The sequence below is a fragment of the Myotis daubentonii genome, chromosome 9, assembly GCF_963259705.1.
Source record: "Myotis daubentonii chromosome 9, mMyoDau2.1, whole genome shotgun sequence".
Classification (NCBI taxonomy): Eukaryota; Metazoa; Chordata; class Mammalia; order Chiroptera; family Vespertilionidae; genus Myotis; species Myotis daubentonii.
In genome coordinates, this window is record NC_081848.1 from 66,216,125 (window position 1) to 66,234,366 (window position 18,242).

Below are 18,242 nucleotides of genomic sequence, written 5' to 3' on the forward strand. Positions count from 1 at the left end.
AACATGTATGTAAAGGTGGAGAGCAAATTATTGTCTGAGGGGACTTGCTGATTGATTGTCTTTGTAGAATCTGAAGATGTGAAAAAGTTAGGAAGGGCAAGAGGCAGTAGACTCGAGAATGGTGCTGTGGCTATTGTCTGGCATCTCTGGGGAGAGAATGCGCCCTGGGAATGAACAGAACTTAAGGAGCATCATTTCACTAAGCTTCTTGTAGATGTGTTTCCCCTTTAACTTGTTAGACACAGAACAAGAAGCACTTCACCAGGGTGATGTTTAGGGTGGCAAATACCAGATTCTTTGTATGTGTATAAGGAAGATGCATATTTTAACTGAGGCCTGAGATTGTTTCAAATTTTTTAAGGCAATGAGAAAGAATGTCAGTATTTATTTCAGCTCTACTATGTATTTTGCACATCCACATGATTCTCTAAATGTTTTCTTAATCAAGAAAGCCCAGTTATTATACTTTAAGAAAGCAGCCCCAGATACTCTAAATTATTGGCATATTTTCTTCTAATGTTCCATGGGTTCCATCTGATGATTTTGGAGTGACAACTCTGCTTTATTATTTTTCTCTTGATCAAGGTTCTCATTGTTTTCTTTGGTTAACAGTTTATAAAAGGCCTCATTTTTCTGTTTAATATCACGAAGAACTGATTCCATAGAATAGCCATATTCAATAAAGGCATACTCCTTACCTTCACGTTCATAAAACTGACCGAAGGAGTGAATAGCAACAACTTGGTGAGAAACATTAAACACTGGGGAGCCAGAGGACCCACTTGAAAAACAAGTATCATAACTAAGTGCATCTCCGCGCCAAGCCACAGGTGGGAAACTTCTTGGGGTAAACATAGAGAAAGCATGGGGTTCTGAATACTGAACAAGGTCTGAGTACCTCCCTACACGATCCACTAGAGTAATCACAGTACACTCATCTATTTCTTTTACCTGGCCTTCTGGGTGACCAATTAAATAAACGGAACCACTAGATGGCAAAGAGGAAATTTGTCCAAATAGACCTGGAGGAAGTCCATTTCCATTTGCTTTTAGTTTTAAAATGGCATAATCCAGACCTTTATCAGACACTTCAAACCATGGCTCAATGAAAAGCCATTCTTCAGAAGGAGGGTGGAATGCTTTATAAGTAAAAGTTACCTTTGCACATTTGCCTATTATATCTGGCCACAAACTTGGATCTGTGCCTTCTCCCACCATCATGTGTACAACATGTAGAGAGGTGAAAATGTAACCATCATTGAAGACAAAACAAGTAGCATTGCCTGTGTTTCCATTATTGTCCCAAAAGATGAAACCGACTGACTTACTACGTTGGGTACGCAGCTCATAGTTTGCAACTGTAGTAGAATTTTTAGTCGCTTTTGCGAAGTGCTTTTCATATATGTTGAATTGTTGAGATAGTGACAGTTTGTTTCTCCTCTGTTCTTTCTGAAAAAACTTTTTCATATGAAGTGCATATTTACTAAAATTTGGATATTGCTGAATTATAACTGTAGTCAACATTTTGCAATTCTTTAGCCAGGGATCAGTTGTCTTCTCCTGGATATCCCACTTAATAACAGATTGCATACCCAGACGTGGCCTTTGCCAAACAAGTGAGATTTGTTTGCTATATTTTCTTTTGTGATTTTTCCGATAATGATCTTTAATTTCGGAAATTGTCCGGCGTCTTTTATTTTCAATGTCATGTCCTAGACTTGGAGGTGGGAAAACTTTTTTTCGGCTGTATTCTACATCTTCAGTCTCTCCATCTGTCTCTGGTTTGAGAACCTGGACATGAGATGGCATCTGATTCTGGGGACTGATTTCACCAGTGGCACTTTCATTCTTCTGCTCAATTTCCTTATGGGTACGTTTCTTGTCAGATGGCTTTTTAGGAATTTCCATTTCTAAGGTTTTCCCAGATACGTCCTCCACTCTGGATTGTTTTTCATAAACCTTCTTATGATTTTCTATGAGTTTCCACTTTAATTGGTCCAGGTCAGGCCGAAATCGACCATCCTTACACAGGGCTTCTTGGATAGTCTCACCCTTCAAGGCATAGACACAAAGTGTACTTGCCTTTTCATGAAATTCCCTGCTCTTAACAATAGTCTTAGTTTCCTTCCCAATAGCCAGAACATGAAAAAGAATGCATTCGATGTCGTTGGGATTTTCATATGGGCGTAATAGCTGATCATTTTCCCCAGTGGAAGAAGTATCATTTTCTTTCTTGTTCGCCTTTCTCTTACTAAAAAAAATTTTTAAATGAGAACCTGTAGGAAGGCACTTGAGAGGCATTCCTAAATTTACACATCCTCTTATTGTTTTCTCTTCATAAGCATTAATGTTCTTATTAAAATGCTTCTCCATCCTTACACAGAAATTTTCATTAGCTGTCAGAGCTGAGTAGATAGTCTGATTGAGTTCGCCGGATGCTGCATTTTCACTATGGTCTAATTTTCCGGATCTTTCAGCCCAACTAAAAGTGAAATTACGTCTTTCACTGACTCTACCATTTGGGTTCTGAGTTTTAAGAGATGTTTCATGCCCACTGACTTCGCATTTAAGTGCAATGGTGCTGCTGCATCCTCTCTTGTCAGATGGAGGGTGATCATCAGATGAGCCAGCACACGTCTGCTCCATGCCAGTACCCTTAAGAAAGAAAAGATGAAACTTTCTATCAGAGTCACCCTAAATAATAGTGTTTCATGTCCTTATAATTGGAAAAGTAATTGATAATATGGTGGATAGTCAAGAGTGGAGAAAAATGTCCATCATTAGTCCATTGCCAGAGATAAACATGTATTTTGTTTTCTCCCCTAAGATTTAATAAAAATCTTATGTTACTTAAATGATATTATTCTGTCTAAGAGTTGATTTTTCACTAAGCCATCCGCCAGTGCTTTCAATTCTGTGGAAAACCTTTGAAAACACAATATAATATTTTCGTGTACAAAAATTTTTAATCCATTCCTCTTTGCTATATATATATTTAGAATGTTTTCAATGTTTCACTACTCTGATATGATAAACAGTTCTACACTTAAAACATTTCTGTCTGCCCATCTGATTATTTCCCTAGGCCAGATTCTTGGCAGTGGAAATACTGGTACTAAGCTTATAAATGTATTTCACAACAACTCCCCTGCCAAACTGCTTTCCAGAAAAATCTCATCAACTCACCCCCATTGTCCAACAAGATTAGTGTGTGGTTTAATAATAATAATTTCAGTATTATAATTTTAAATATTTGGCAATTTGTAGATGAAATGTCATCTAATTTGACTGTTTTTAACCCCTAGAGTGCCGGGGAGCGCAATCGCGCTCCTCCCTGTCTTTCGCCAAAAGTGCCAAGAGCGCTATCGCGCTCCTCCTGCAGTTTTTCCCCCTACCAGTATTGTATAATACAATCAGCAAACAATATATGTCGAAGATGAAAGCAAATGTAGTAAAGGTTTCCTTAAATTTTTGAATATGTAACTTCATTTACTTGCGATTCATAATTTTTTTCCTAAACTGCTGTAAAATCAGCAAAAATGCCCTGGCAATTTTAGCATAGTTCCTAGGATATTGGTTGGCACTCAAATTAAAATCTGCACTTGTTTAGTGCAGTGGTTCTCAACCTTCCTAATGCCACGACCCTTTAATACAGTTCCTCATGTTGTGGTGACCCCTAATTTCATTGTTACAAATTGAAGCATAGTGATTAATCACAAAAACAATATGTAATTATATATGTGTTTTCCGATGGTCTTAGGTGACCCCTGTGAAAGGGTTGTTCGACCCCCAAATGGGTCGCGACCCACAGGTTGAGAACCGCTGGTTTAGTGACTGGTAAAGCTGGACATACTTAACACATCATTTGGACATTTGAACATCATCTTTCAAAACTTCCCATTCAACATCTGTTGAGTTTCTATTGTGTATACGGTATCAACAGCACTAAAGAAATATAATGCTCAATAAATCACAATATTGGCTAGATATACAGACAGGTATACATATTCAAATACAAATGAATATACATATTCATATACAAATAAATAAGTATTCTTCTCTCTGTACACTAAAATCACTTATGTCTGGCTCAGTTTAATATTAGCATTTTGCCCATTTTTAAATAAAAAAGTGTGCTGGTCAAAAACTGGGCTCTGTTTGATTGCTTGGGTTCAATATCCTTGCTCTGAAGTCCATGGCTTTTGTGACTTTTGGAAAGTTGGGTTTCATTGTGGGTTTTTGTTGTTGTTGTTTTTCATTTGTGAAGAAAGGATGGTGATAACATGAACCACAGAGAGTTGCGTTTAATGTTAAATGAGATAGTCCATAGCAAGTGACAAGCATAATTCCAGGTACATAATAATTTGTCAGTAAATATGAGCTCTGTTACTATTTAGACCTGCCTATATTTCTAAAATTAAGTATCTATATTGTTGATTAGCCAACCTGTCTAACAAGGCAGTTTTTTGCATTGTTAATTCATACACTATCCCTATAGAAACACATATGTGGGTGCTGTCCCCAAACATATTTGGAACAACACAAGCAGAGACCGTAACTGCCATTTGTTATTGAACAGTCCCCTCCAAGGACCTAATGTAGCACCATGGCTGTAGAATGCTGTTCCAGCCAAGAGGTGTAAAGTGCAGACATACCTGTGAAACTTCAGGTCTGGTACTCTGGTCATATTCAGTAGCACTGAGTGACGTGTTCTCTTCACGTTTCACGGGGTTCATGATGAGTGCCAAGAGAATCTAACACACTTCCACTACTGGCAAGATGAAGAGAGAGGAATGGGCTTATCTCACACTTGAAAGGACTAAAACAACACAAGATATAGAAAATGACAGCTTTCAAATACTGGGAAGCAGGCAGCTCAGAACCATGACCTCTGTTCCCTGGGAGTGGGAGTGAACTGAGATAGCCCCACTGATGTCTAGCTCATCGTCTGGGACAGTTTCCAGGCCACAACTCAGGGTGGGGAGCCTGGCTGTTTCCCAAATTGAGAAGACAAGCTGAGGGTCATGGGAGGTGTAGGTGGTTCAAGTTTGTGAGTCAGAGGGCTGGAGAGGAGAGCAGCAGCTATACAGACACAGAGATGGAGAGTCGGAGACCTGCAGTGTGTTCCCCTAGAAATTTCAGCTAAGTCTCTGTCAGTGCATGGCAGTGATGAAACTGTTGGGAGCCAGGGGAGGAACTCCACAAAGGGAAAAGATAGAACAATTCTGAGGCACAGACAGGGCTGAGAATAGTTTCTGTGCCCAAAGGTCAAACTAGAAAACTTTATAATTCATGAGCTACTGAGGCAGAGTCCTCAGAAAGCTGCTGCCTCCACAGCTGGACAGAACCAGCCCTTCTGCCAAAGGCTGCTATGGTGCCACCTGACAAACTTGAAAGGCAAGATTTGCAAGGATACAACTGTTTCCAAGGACTGTAACTGTGTGTGAGAACAAAGCTGAAAAGCATTGACAGGACTACAAGCATCTCTAGCACCCCCCAAAATATAAAAGTAACCAAGCTTGCTTACCAATCAAAAATGATCAGGCATAAAAAGAAGCAGAAAAATATTGAGCAGCTGGGGTGGGGTGAGGTGGGGTGTGTGTTAAAGTGCAAATTGCAGAACTGCACTCCAGAAGTACTGCCTGGTGACCTTGGGGTTGGATCCCCTACCTTCCTTTGGAGGAAGCTGGAGAACGATGAATGAACAGAAAGAGACCCAGAAGTGACACCTGTGGCAGACTGGTAGACAAGAACATTAAACAGGTATTACCTCGGATTTCTGGCCAAATGGAGTGACAGGGACCGAATTTACTCTCCTTTCTGAAAACGAAACAGGACAAAATGGACAAAATATATGAAACCCTGATTGGCAAGGAACTGGACACCATGCAGTTCGGGGCAGTCACAAGTGAAGTGCACCCTATGGCTACAGGGGTGACTGCCTGGAGACATTCCAGGCCAGGCTGCAAGGAGGGGCAGCAAGGCAGAGCGGGCTGGAATTTCTGTTTTGAGGAGATAGAGCTGACAGACCAAGGTGGTCTCTGTTCACAGGACATACAGAGAGTTAAGTGCAGGGGGCTCCCCTCATGTATTCAACTGAGAAGGCACAGGGCAGCAATGGTGGAAACTTCCTGAGGATAGGAAAGAACCCCTCTCCCCCAGTAACAACAACAACAAGAAATACAATTAGATGGTATTTTCCACGAAACCTCTCTCTACACACCACCTGGGCATCTCAGTTTCCTCATTTGTACATTGAGGAGCTTGGCTCAGATTAAACTTTGTGCCTGTGAACTCCCAGCTGTGGACCTGTGACAAAGGAAGGTAGGGGATCCAACCCCAAGATCACCAGGCAGTACTTCTGGAGTGCAGTTCTGCAATTTGCACTTTAACACACACCCCACCTCACCCCACCCCAGCCGCTCACAGCTGGTCTGTTGGAACAGCTGCCTGCACTGTCTCAAGTGACTTTCCAGGTGTAAAACTCTTGACCTTGAAGGCAGGGAGCTGGCAGGGGGTTGCTACAATGGGAAGCTGCCTATCCATTCCTAGCCAACGACTCACCAGAAAATGCCTCCATGTCAACCACCCCTTAAAAACTTCAGGTCCCACTCAAATGCAAAATAACCACTCACAGAAGCAGAGAATCTGCTCCAAAGGCGCTGGTGACCGCTGCACTGGGAGTCACAGCAACTGCAGGGGTGGAGCTCAGCGGGCTGTCAAAAGAATCTCTGCCACGCAGCCTGTAAATGCAAAAGCCCGCGCAATAGACGGGGGTACCGCTTCTGGCCAATAGATGGCGAGGTAGCGGCCGCCACGGAGCGAAAGGACACACCCGCGCTGACGCCCTAGCCATCAGGAAGATCCCGCTGCGTCCCGCCCACCCACTCGCGGTCCACCGCCAACTTTCTGGACAAACTTTGAACAATTGTGCCTCTCCATCCCTTTCTCACCCCCCTCCCACCTCCACCCCCAGAGTCCGCTGTTGAAGGCTTGAGGAGCTGAGCCAGCGCGGGGAGGGTGTGGGAGCATCCCTGAGATTTCCCTGGGCTCTGATTGCCTGGCAATGCGAGAAGCCGAACAGCCCGCCCAGGACCTGAGCTGCGGTGCAAACAGCCCACCAGCGCGGCCCCAGGGCGCTGTAGGCACTGCACTGCGAGGTGGGCGGCTGCGGTGGGACTAGCATCCCGGGCCACGACGGGTGGCCGCTGCGGAAAATCGCCCAGACCCCACAGAGGCAGCGGTCTGGATCCCGAGGGCGTCTGTCCATGCCCTGCGCTCCACCAGCTTCCGGAGACCCAAAGGCCCCGAAGCCGGCAGCAAACAGCCCGCTCCTGCGGTGGAGTCTGTGCGACTTGGCCACCGCCACACCGCCCTAAAGGCAGGGAAGAATCACCCACCGCCACCAACAACACCAGCAACACCACCAACAACAACAAAATTGGAGGGTGTCTCTCAGCAAACTCTCTCCCTACACCCCGCTGGGCATCTCAGTTTTCTCATTTGTAAATTAAGGAGCTTGGCTCAGGTTACACTTTGTTCCTGTGAATCGCCTCCCCTCTGTGGACTTGTGACCATGGAAAGCAGGGGGCCCCACCCTCCAGGATCACCACGCAGTACTTCTGGAGGTGCTCACAGCCTGTCAGTTAGAACAGCTGCCTAGACGGTCTCCAAGTGACTTCCCAGGTGTAAAAGTATTCAGCTTGGAAGGTGGGGAGCAGGAAGGGGGTCCCACAATGGAAAGCTGTCTATCCCCCCCCTCCATACCGCCATGCCAATCACCCCCTGAGACCTCCAGGCCCCACCCAAATGCAGAAGAAACACTCACAGAAGCAGAGGATCTGCCCCAACGGTGCCAGTGGCCGCTGCAGTGGGAGAGGAGCTTTGCAGATGGCGCTCAGCTGGCTCTCCCGAGAACTGCCACCCCGCAGGAAGTTAGAAAGCCCGCGCTTCTCACTGGACACAGCTTGTGGCCAATAGAAGGCCGGGTTGCTGCCGCCAAAAAGCATGCCAGAAAGGGCGGGCGGACTGGGGAATTTCCAGGGGAAGTCCCGGGAGGACTGGGGAGTTTCTAGAAGTCCAGGACCGGCCTGCGCAGCAGCCCTAGCTATCACGAGGGTCCTGCTGTGTCCCACTGTGTCTTTTGCAACTTGGTCCACAGCCAGCTTCCACTTTCAGTGACAGACTTTCGCAATCTTGTCCCTGGAAGGAGCCAGGGCATCCTGATTTCCCAGGGCGCTGATTGCACTGAGCGGGAACAGTGCTCCAGGCGACCAGAATTGCTTTGTGCATAGTGTCACTGCCGCTGGCGGCCACCCCCCCCCCCCCCCCTCCGCGCTATGGTGGTGGATGCCTTCAAACACTGCAAGGTGGGCGGCTGTGGTGGACGAGCATCCAGGGCCAGACTAGGTCCAGCTCCCGCGGGTGTCCATTGGCGCCCTGCGCTTCACCTACTTCAATAGGACAGAGTGGCCCCAAAGCAGACAGCTGAGGTCTAGTGAGACTTGGGGACCCCCACTCTGCCTCCCACTTTTCCACAGACAAATGAGCCAACTTGTCGTAGGGGCTGCTGCATAGCAGACGGTGCCCAGCAGGAGGAAGGGAGAGGCCAGCACCGCACTCCTGCTGACCAGCAAGCGCCTTAATAGAGGGTCCTGATGGAGGACTCCACAGTCAGGCATCTCCCAGCAGATGATTAGCTTTGCAAGGGGCTGGAGGAAACTATTTAAGAACCTGAATAAGAGCAGATGCCTTTGTTACAGAATTTAGCAGGCGACCGAAAAATACTGAGGAGTACCAGGAAAAATCCATTTATTTTCAGATGTTTTACATGTACCCATACAGTGACTCAGGGGAGTATTTTTGAGATACGAGCTGTCTCTCGGCCGGGTTACAAGCCAGCTTCAGATACCCCACCGCTAGTCGGCACAGCGAACATCACAGTGATTTGACATACGAGTAATTTGAGTTATGCGCTCCATCACGGAACGAATTAAACTCGTAAGTCAAGGCCCCACTGTACTAAATGGAGTACGAAGCTCATAGGTTGCAACTGAAGTAGAATTTTTAGTCACTTTTGCAAAAACACTTTTCATATATGTTGAATTGTTGACATGGTGACAGTTTGGTTCTCCTCTGTTCTTCCTAAAAATAACTACTCAATTTTATACATATAAAAACAAATACAACAAAAACAGAAATTAAAAAAAGTGAAGTAATCAAATTCATCCAAGATGCATCTTTACTAGAATTTATCTTTAGCCAGAATTTAGGTTTCTCCCTCTGGATAACCTGATCAATAGCAGATTGCATACCTAGATGTGGCTTTTGTTCCCTGTTTTTTCTTTTGTAATTTTTCTGATAATGACTTGTAACTTTGGAACTATTATGTCTTAGACTTTGAGGTGGGGAAACTTTTTCTTGGCTGTGTTCTACATCTTCAGTTTCTCCATCTATCTCTGGTTCCCAGATCTGATTCTGGGGACTGATTTCATGAGTGGCACTTTTATTCTTCTGCTTAATTTTCGTAGGGGTTGATTTGACAGGTGGATTTTTATGAATTTTCATTTTTAAGGTTTTTCCAGATACATACTCCACCTTGGTCTGTTTTCCATAAATGTTTTTACAACCTTCCTTGAGTTCCCACTCACGTTGGTCCAGGTCAACCCGAAATCGGCCATCTTTACACAGGGCTTCCTTGACAGTCTCACCCTTCAAGGCATAGACACAAAGTGTAGTTGCCTTTTCATGAAGTTTCTTGATCTTAACAATCTTCTTTGTTTCCTCCCCAATAGCCTCAATGTGAAAAAGAATGCACTCGGTGTCGGGATTTTCACATTGGCGTAATATCTGATCAGTTTCTTTCATATTCTTTCCTTTACCAACCGATATTGTAAAGTGAGAATCTTTAGGGAGGCACTTGAGAGGCATTCCTAAATTTACATACCCTTTTATTGTTTCCTCTTCATAAACAAAAATGCCCTTATTCTTCCCCATCCTTTTACAGAAATCGTCATTAGCTGTCAGAGCTGAGTAGATATTGTCATTGAGTTCACCAGATGCTGTAAACACACTACGGTCTGATTTTTTGGAGCTTTCATTCAAAGTAAAGGTGAAACAACGTTTTTCACTGATTCTCCAATTTGGGTTCTGAGTTTTAAGAAATGCTTCACACCCATTGACTTCACATTTAAGTTTACTGGTGCTACTACACTCTTTATTGTCAGGTGGAGAATGATCAACAGGTGTGCCAACACATGTCTGCTCCATGTTAGTATCCTTAAGAAAGGAAAGATGAAACTTTCAATAAGATAGCCTTTAATAATAATGTTTCATGTTCTTATAATTGGAAAACTAATCAATATTCTGAATAAAATTTTGATAATATGATGAATAATGACTAATGGAGAAAAATGTCAATCATTAGTCCACAGCAGAGATGTGTCTTGTTTTTATCCTTCTAAGATTTGATATGCAGATATAAATCTTATGTTACTGAAATTATACTATGCTGCCTAATAGCTTATTTTTCACTAAGCAATCCACCAGTGCTTTCACATGTTTTTAGACAACCTTTAAAAACACAATGTGATGGGCCATATGATATTTCTGTGTACAATAATTTTTAATCCATTCTTCTTTGCTGGATATTTAAATTTCTTCCAATGTTTTACTACTCTAATATGGCAAACATTTTTACATTTAAAACATTTCTGCCTGCCCATCTGATTATTTCCCTGGTGATACATCTACTGCAGAGAGTTGTATTAAGTGTTAAATGAGCTCATCCATAGGAAGTGACAAATTTCCTGGCAGTGGAAATACTGAGACTAAGCTTATAAATATATTTCACAACAAATCCACTGCCAAGCTGCTTTCCAGAAGAGTCACATTAATTCACCCCATTGTCCAACAAGATCAACTGTGTGGTTTAGTAATAATAATTTCAGTATTATTATTTAAATGTTTGCCAATTAATAGATAAGGTGCCATCTAATTTTATTGTTTTAAAAATCTGCATTTGTTTAGTGAGTAGTAAAGCTGGACATACTTAAAACATCTTTTGTACATTTGAAACATCACCTTTCAAAAATTCCCATTAAACATATGTTTAGTTTCTATTGTGTACACGGGTTCAACAGTACTAAGGAAATATAATAAAATGCTTGATAAATAACAGAATTGGCTAGATATAGAAACAGATATACGTATTCAAATACAAATAAATAAACAAACATTCTTCTCTCTGTACTCTAAAATCACTTGTGTCTGACTTGGTTTAATAGTAGCATTTTCCTACTTTTGAATAAAAAAGCTAGGTTATGATTGCCTGGATTCAAAATCCTTGCTCTGAAGTCCATTACTTTTGTGACTTTCAGAAAGTTGGGTTTCCATTAATTCATTTGTAAAGAAGGGATGGTGTTAACATCTACCCCAGAGAGTTGTATTCAATGTCAAATGAGATAATCTATAGGAAGTGACAAGCATAATTCCAGATACATAGTAATTTCTTAGTAAATGTGGGCTCTATTGCTGTTTATGCCTGCCTATATTCCCAATATAAGTGGCTATACTGTTGATTACTCAGTCACCTTGTCTAACAAGGCATTTTTTTGCATTGTTAATTCATACACTATCATTTCATGCTATAGAAACACATATGTGGATGATTTCCCCAAACATATTTGGAACAACATAAGCAGGGACCATAACTGCCATTCTTTATGAACAGTCCCCTCCAAGGACCCTACTGTGGCACCATGGCTGTAGAATGCTGTTCTAGCCAAGAGGTGTAAAGTGCAGACATACCTGTGAAACTTCAGGTCTGGTACTCTGGTCATATTCAGTAGCACTGAGTGACGTGTTCTCTTCACGTTTCACGGGGTTCATGATGAGTGCCAAGAGAATCTAACACACTTCCACTACTGGCAAGATGAAGAGAGAGGAACGGGCTTATCTCACACTTGAAAGGACTAAAACAACACAAGATATAGAAAATGACAGCTTTCAAATACTGGGCAGCAGGCCGCTCAGAACCATGATCCCTGAGAGTGGGAGTGAACTGAGGTACCCCATGGATGTTTAGCTCATTGTCTGGGACAGTTTCCAGGCCACAACTCAGGGTGGGGAGCCTGGCTGTTTCCCAAATTGAGAAGACAAGCTGAGGGTCATGGGAGGTGTAGGTGGTTCAAGTTTGTGAGTCAGAGTGCTGGAGAGGAGAGCAGCAGCTATACAGACAGAGAGATGGGGAGTCGGAGACCTGCAGTGTGTTCCCCTAGAAATTTCAGCTAAGCCTCTGTCAGAGTATGGCAGTGATGAAACTGTTGGGAGCCAGGGGAGGAACTCCACAAAGGGAAAAGAGAACAATTCTGAGGCGCAGACAGGGCTGAGAATAGTTTCTGTGCCCAAAGGTCAAACTAGAAAACTTTATAATTCATGAGCTACTGAGGCAGAGTCCTCAGAAAGCTGCTGCCTCCACAGCTGGACAGAACCAGCCCTTCTGCCAAAGGCTGCTATGGTGCCACCTGACAAACTTGAAAAGCACGATTTGCAAGGATACAACTGTTTCCAAGGACAGTAACTGTGTGTGAGAACAAAGCTGAAAAGCATTGACAGGACTACAAGCATCTCTAGCACTCCCCACCCCCCCAAAAAAATGAAAGTAACCAAGCTTGCTTACCAATCAAAAATGATCAGGCGTAAAAAGAAGCAGAAAAATATTGCCAATAACGTGGAGAATGATCAATGAACAGAAAGAGACCCAGAAGTGACACCTGTGGCAGACTGGTAGACAAGAACATTAAAGCAGGTATTACCTCGGATTTCTGGCCAAATGGAGTGATAGGGACCGAATTTACTCTCCTTTCTGAAAACAAAACAGGACAAAATGGACAAAACATATGAAACCCTGATTGGCAAGGAACTGGACACCATGCAGTTCGGGGCAGTCACAAGTGAAGTGCACCCTATGGTTACAGGGGTGACTGCCTGGAGACATTCCAGGCCAGTCTGCAAGGAGGGGCAGCAAGGCGGAGCAGGTTGGAATTCCTGTTTTGAGGAGATAGAGCTGACAGACCAAGGTGGTCTCTGTTCACAGGACACAGAGAGTTAAGTGCAGGGGGCTCCCCTCATGTGTTCAGCTGAGAAGGCACAGGGCAGCAATGGTGGAAACTTCCTGAGGATAGGAAAGAACCCCTCTCCCTCAACAACAACAACAAATACAATTAGATGGTATTTTCCACGAAACCTCTCTCTACACACCACCTGGGCATCTCAGTTTCCTCATTTGTAAATTAAGGAGCTTGGCGCAGATTAAACTTTGTGCCTGTGAACTCCCTGCTGTGGACCTGTGACAAAGGAAGGTAGGGGATCCCAACCCCAAGATCACCAGGCAGTACTTCTGGAGTGCAGTTCTGCAATTTGCACTTTAACATACACCCCACCCCACCCCAGCAGGTCTGTGGAAACAGCTGCCTGGACTGTCTCAAGTGACTTTCCAGGTGTAAAACTCTTGACCTTGAAGGCAGGGAGCTAGAAGGGGGTTTCTACAATGGGCCACTGCCCATCTGGAAAATGCCTTCGTGTCAATCACCCCTTAAGAACTCCGGTCCCCCTCAAATGCAAAATAACCACTCACAGAAGCAGAGAATCTGCCCCCAAAGTGCACTGGGAGTCCCAGAAGCTGCAGGAGTGGCCCTCAGCGGGCTGTCAAAAGAATCTCTGCCAGGCAGCCTGCAAGTGGAAAAGCCCGCGCAATAGATGGCAGGTAGCGGGCACCCAGTGGCTTGGCGGAGAGGACCCTAGGGCTGGCAAGTGGCAAGGCGGGTTCCAGGGACACGCCCGCGCAGCCTCCCTAGGGATCGGGAGGACCCCGCGGCGTCCCGCCCACCCACTCGCTCCCACTCTAGGTCCACCGCCAGCTTCCGTTTTCTGGACAATCTTTGAGCAATTGTGCCCCTCCATCCCTTCCCCACCCCTCCGAGTCCGCTGTTGTGGCTTGAGGAGCTGAGCCAGCGGGGGGAGGGTGTGGGAGGAGCCGGGGCCCTGAGCTTTCCCGGGGCTCTGATTGCCTGGCAATGGCAAGGAGCTGAACGGCGCGCCCAGCGACCAGAACTGCGGGGCAAACAGCCCACCAGCGCGGCCCCAGGGCGCTGCAGGCACTGCACTGCGAGGTGGGCGGCTGCGGTGGAACTAGCATCCCGGGTCATGCCTGGTGGCCGCTGCGGAAAATCGCCCAGACCCCACAGCGGCAGCGGTCTGGATCCCAGGGGCGTCTGTCCATGCCCTGCGCTCCACCAGCTTCCAGGGACCCAAAGGCCCCGAAGCCGGCAGCAAGCAGCCCGCTCCTGCGGTGGAGTCTGTGCGACTTGGCCACCGCCACTCCGCCCTAAAGGCAGGGAAGAATCACCCACCACCACCACCACCAGCAACAACAACAAAATTGGAGGGTGTCTCTCAGCAAACTCTCTCCCTACACTCCGCTGGGCATCTCAGTTTCCTCATTTGTAAATTAAGGAGCTTGGCTCAGGTTACACTTCGTGCCCATGAACTACCCCCTGTGAACTTGTGACAAAGGAAGGTAGGGGATCCCACCCCCAAGATCTCCATGCAGTACTTGTGCAGTCAGTTCTGCAATTTGCACTTTCAACAACCTCCCTCCCTCTCCCCCGCCCCCCCACCCCAGCTGCGCAGGGATCCCGGTTGGAACAGCCGCCTGGACTGTGTCCTAATGACTTTCCAGGTGTAAAACTCTTGGCCTTTGAAGGTGGAGAGCCGGCAGCGGGTGCCCACCATGGGGAGCTACTTATCCCTCTTTCCTTCTACCCCCCAAACCTCCATGCCAATCACTCCTAATAATAACTCCAGGTCCCACTCAGATGCAGAAGAACCACTCACAGCGAAGAATCCACTCCAATTCTGCTGGTGATCGCGGCACTAGGAGTTGGTGATGATGCTCGGCGGGCGGTGCGGGAATGTCTGCTGCTTGGCAGGAAGTGAGAAAGCCCATGCTCCAGACCGGGCGGGGCTTCTGGCCAACAGACTGCCAGGTTGCCTGGAGAAAGGGCGGGCGGCAAGGCGGGGTCCCGGGACATGCCCGGGCAGCCCCTAGGGATCCGAAGATCACACTGCGTCCCACTCATCCACTTGTTGGGCACAAACTACGAGCAATCGTGCCCTCCGTCCCTTCCCTGCCGCTCTGGGTCCACTGTCCTCGCGGGGCGGGTGTGAGAGGAGCCGGGGGACCAACGATTTCAGGGACCCTGATTGCACAGCCGCGCGGCTTCCAGGAGCAGGAACAGTGCTCCAGGGACCAGAGTTGCGGGGCGAACAGCCCGTGGAAGCCGCTCCGGGTGCTTTCTGCGCAGTGGTCGGTGCCCTTCAGATGCTGCGAGGTGGACGGCGGCCTTGAGACGAGCATCCCCAGCCAGATCCGGGGCCGCTGAGGAAAATCGCCCACACTCTACAGAGGCAACGGTCCAGATCACACGGGGCGTCTGCTCATTTGTGCCTTGCGCTTCACCAGCTCCCAGGGACCAATAGCCCCCAAGCAGGCACCAAACAGCCCGCTTCTGTGGTGGGGTCTGGTGGGACTTAGGCCCTCCCACTCCACTTCCCCACTTCCCTGCAGGCAAAAGAGTCAACTTGTTGGAGGAGCTGATGCACAGCAGACAGTGCCCAGCAGGAGGAAGGGAGAGGCCAGCACCGCACTCCTGGTGTCCAGGACGCGCCTTCCTAGAGGGTCCTCATGGAGGACTCCACAGTCAGGCATCTCCCAGCAGATGATCAGAGAGTGCTTTGCAAGGGGCTTGAGGAAACACCTTACTCTTTAAGAACTGGAATAAGAGCAGATGCCTTCAGTATTGGGTGCTATGTTAGAAGAGTTGGTCAAAGAGGGGGAGGATATAATTGGTAGGTGATGATGGTGACAACTCTTTTGTAACTTACAGAGAAATATTAGTAGATGTTTATGTGAAAGCTGATGGTGTTGGTGGAATAATTGGAAAAGTTTCCCCTAATTTGACCTGAAGTAACATAGACACTGAGAACTGCCATCACTTTTTTGATTCTGGGTGCTGGGTGGGTTTTGCAGAGAGCACACTTTAGGAGCATAATGTAAATGTAGTATGAAGAAGGTTAGGAAAAATAAGAAAAATGGAGTTTTACAAATCCCAATTATTCTTTAAATTATCCTAAAGTAGTACAGGTGACTAGTACCAACAGGGATACAGAGGTGGAGAACAAATTATTGTACGAGGGGATCTGCTGATTCTCTCTCTTTGAATCTTTATATGTTAAAATGTTAGGAGGAGCTAGAGGTGGTAGAGAATGGTGCTATGGAAATTGTCTGACATCTCTGGAGACAGAAGTGCCTAGGAATGGTTTGTTTATGGATGTGGTGTTCCAGAAATGAGAGAAAAAGAGGGATCCTCAATGAGTCCTATGCTTTTGACCTGAGCAACTAAAAGATAAAGTCTCTGTTAGCTGATATGGGGAAATCTGAGGGAGTGGCTGCTGTTTATGCTATGAATGTGCCAACACGCACACATGAGTGAGTGTTGTTGGGAAGCACCGGAGACTTAGTTGGAAAGTTTTTAAGGAGGACATTCTAGAAAGGGAAGTGCCGAGGGTGGCACACCCTGTTTATCGTAATTCTGACTTAGGGGAGAGCCAAAGGCAGAGCCTCTAATTATTCCTTGACATTTCCAACAAGTCTGTGCACATGCAGACCCCGGGGTGTTTACTGGAATCCTTATGCTTAATCTTTGGGTGTCCTTGCTTAAAGGACACTGCAGACACATGTGTCCTTCCAAGATTACTTATCCTACTGATTGTATCTAAAACATAAACTTTATCTCAAACTGATGTTACAATAAAACCCTAATGAGGTAGGCAATCCAGGCTGTCTGGTTCCTTTAGCCAGGCAGTCCCTTAGCCCTTCTTTCACAGCAAACAGTTGTGTCAGAGACGGTGAATACCATCTAGAAACCGTTCCTCCAGATGATCCAAGCTATCCTGAGGTAAATAATTACCTAGGTAGGGGCCAGCTACCTCTTCTGTCCCATAGGACAGGCCAGAACTCCGACCTGTTTCCCCAGGGGAAAAACTTACAGTTTCAGATGTCTGATTTTGACTTCCCTCCTGGGAAGTCTCAGAACGGTGTTTCCTGCCTCTTTTGTGTCTGCTGGAGCATGGAATTGCTGCAGTCCCTCTGGGCCCCGTGAATTCAGGAACCGGTGAATGTGCTGGTGGTGTGTCTTCCTTGGGTCCCAGAGCCCGAAACCAGTGACCCAAAGTCCACTCTCGTCAAGCAGTGGCCTAAGAGCCAGCTCAACTGACGTTTCTCTGCCAACGCACCAAATATTGTGGCAGAATGCACAGGAGAATAATCAGCCAGCACGCTGAGGGAGGAAAGTTTAACCTTTATTTTGCAGATTTGTTAGTCCAGGGGAATTCTGATCCAAAGCCTGAACTGAACTCGTGGGGAGGCTCTGACCTATATATCTCCTCCCGTGGTGGGCCCCTGAGGTTCCACCCAAGTCAGCTGTGATGGGGCCTTGGGGTTAGGCAAAACAGCTCCGCCCAAGTCAGTCAGAGTGGGGAAGTAAGACTATAGTTTTAACCAGATACTGAACTAGTTTCCTGGCCCCATTGTCCTTTTCATGCTGGCTTTAGTGTTTGATGCACTCCCACCCCTCCCAACAATGTGAGTGTTCTTTATCAGTTTATAGGGCTGGTAAAGACCACTCAGCAGTAAAATTACTTTTACACACAGTAAAATTGCTCCACTACCTGCCACTTGGCCAAAAGTATTCTTGTCACATTTATAATAAAATGCAAACTACTTGCCACATACAGCCAACAAGGTGCCTAATTTCAAGGGAAAAGGCAATGGTGGCCTTTTCAGGGTGAGCACTGTGTCCCTAGGGGTGTTGAACAATTTCAACAGCACCACATCAACAGCAGCTGAAGGTGAGGTTTCCTTGGTGGCTCGACAGACTCTTCAAATCTTGCCTATTCTGCCACTACTGCCAAGTTGCTGTGGGTTTTTGTCAAAGTTCTCAGAGCACAGCCACAACACCTGCTCTACTCTGTACCTACAGGTCCAGACCCAGCCTGCTCCAGGCAGTTGGTTTCTTTGTGAGGGTCGGCTTTACACTTAACGCAGAAATGGAAGATGGCCGCTTCAAATGGCATCTTGATAATTATTCCAAGCAACAGTGACTGGTAATGAAGAGCTATTA

At 46.0% G+C, this 18,242-nt stretch overlaps 1 protein-coding gene across 3 annotated transcripts; it reads right to left on the bottom strand.

Moving 5' to 3' along the window:
- Positions 1 to 8,860: 8,860 nt before the first annotated feature.
- LOC132241124 (serine protease FAM111B-like) lies at positions 8,861 to 17,451 on the bottom strand. 3 transcript variants are annotated; one of them, XM_059709257.1, is made up of 5 exons: positions 17,110 to 17,451; positions 14,896 to 15,622; positions 12,680 to 12,783; positions 11,809 to 11,972; positions 8,861 to 10,278 (listed from the first exon to the last, which is right to left on the bottom strand). In XM_059709257.1, exons 4-5 carry the CDS (start codon positions 11,887 to 11,889, stop codon positions 9,145 to 9,147), a joined length of 1,215 nt encoding a protein of 404 aa, XP_059565240.1. In that variant the 5' UTR covers positions 11,890 to 11,972; positions 12,680 to 12,783; positions 14,896 to 15,622; positions 17,110 to 17,451; the 3' UTR covers positions 8,861 to 9,144. The 3 variants fall into 3 exon arrangements, with proteins under 3 accessions (XP_059565240.1, XP_059565239.1, XP_059565241.1); XM_059709256.1 differs by lacking the exon at positions 12,680 to 12,783 and adding an exon at positions 12,816 to 12,865 and having other exon boundaries at positions 11,809 to 11,924; XM_059709258.1 differs by lacking the exon at positions 12,680 to 12,783 and adding an exon at positions 12,799 to 12,865 and having other exon boundaries at positions 11,809 to 11,956.
- Between the last annotated feature and the right edge of the window lie 791 nt (positions 17,452 to 18,242).

Excerpts from the sequence above, each read along its gene's own strand:
- LOC132241124 (XM_059709257.1), bottom strand. The coding sequence starts at position 11,889 with ATGAACCCCGTGAAACGTGAAGAGAACACGTCACTCAGTGCTACTGAA. Across the intron at positions 10,279-11,808 it reads CCAGACCTGAAGTTTCACAG|GATACTAACATGGAGCAGAC; the intron begins GTATGTCTGCAC and ends TCCTTTCTTAAG.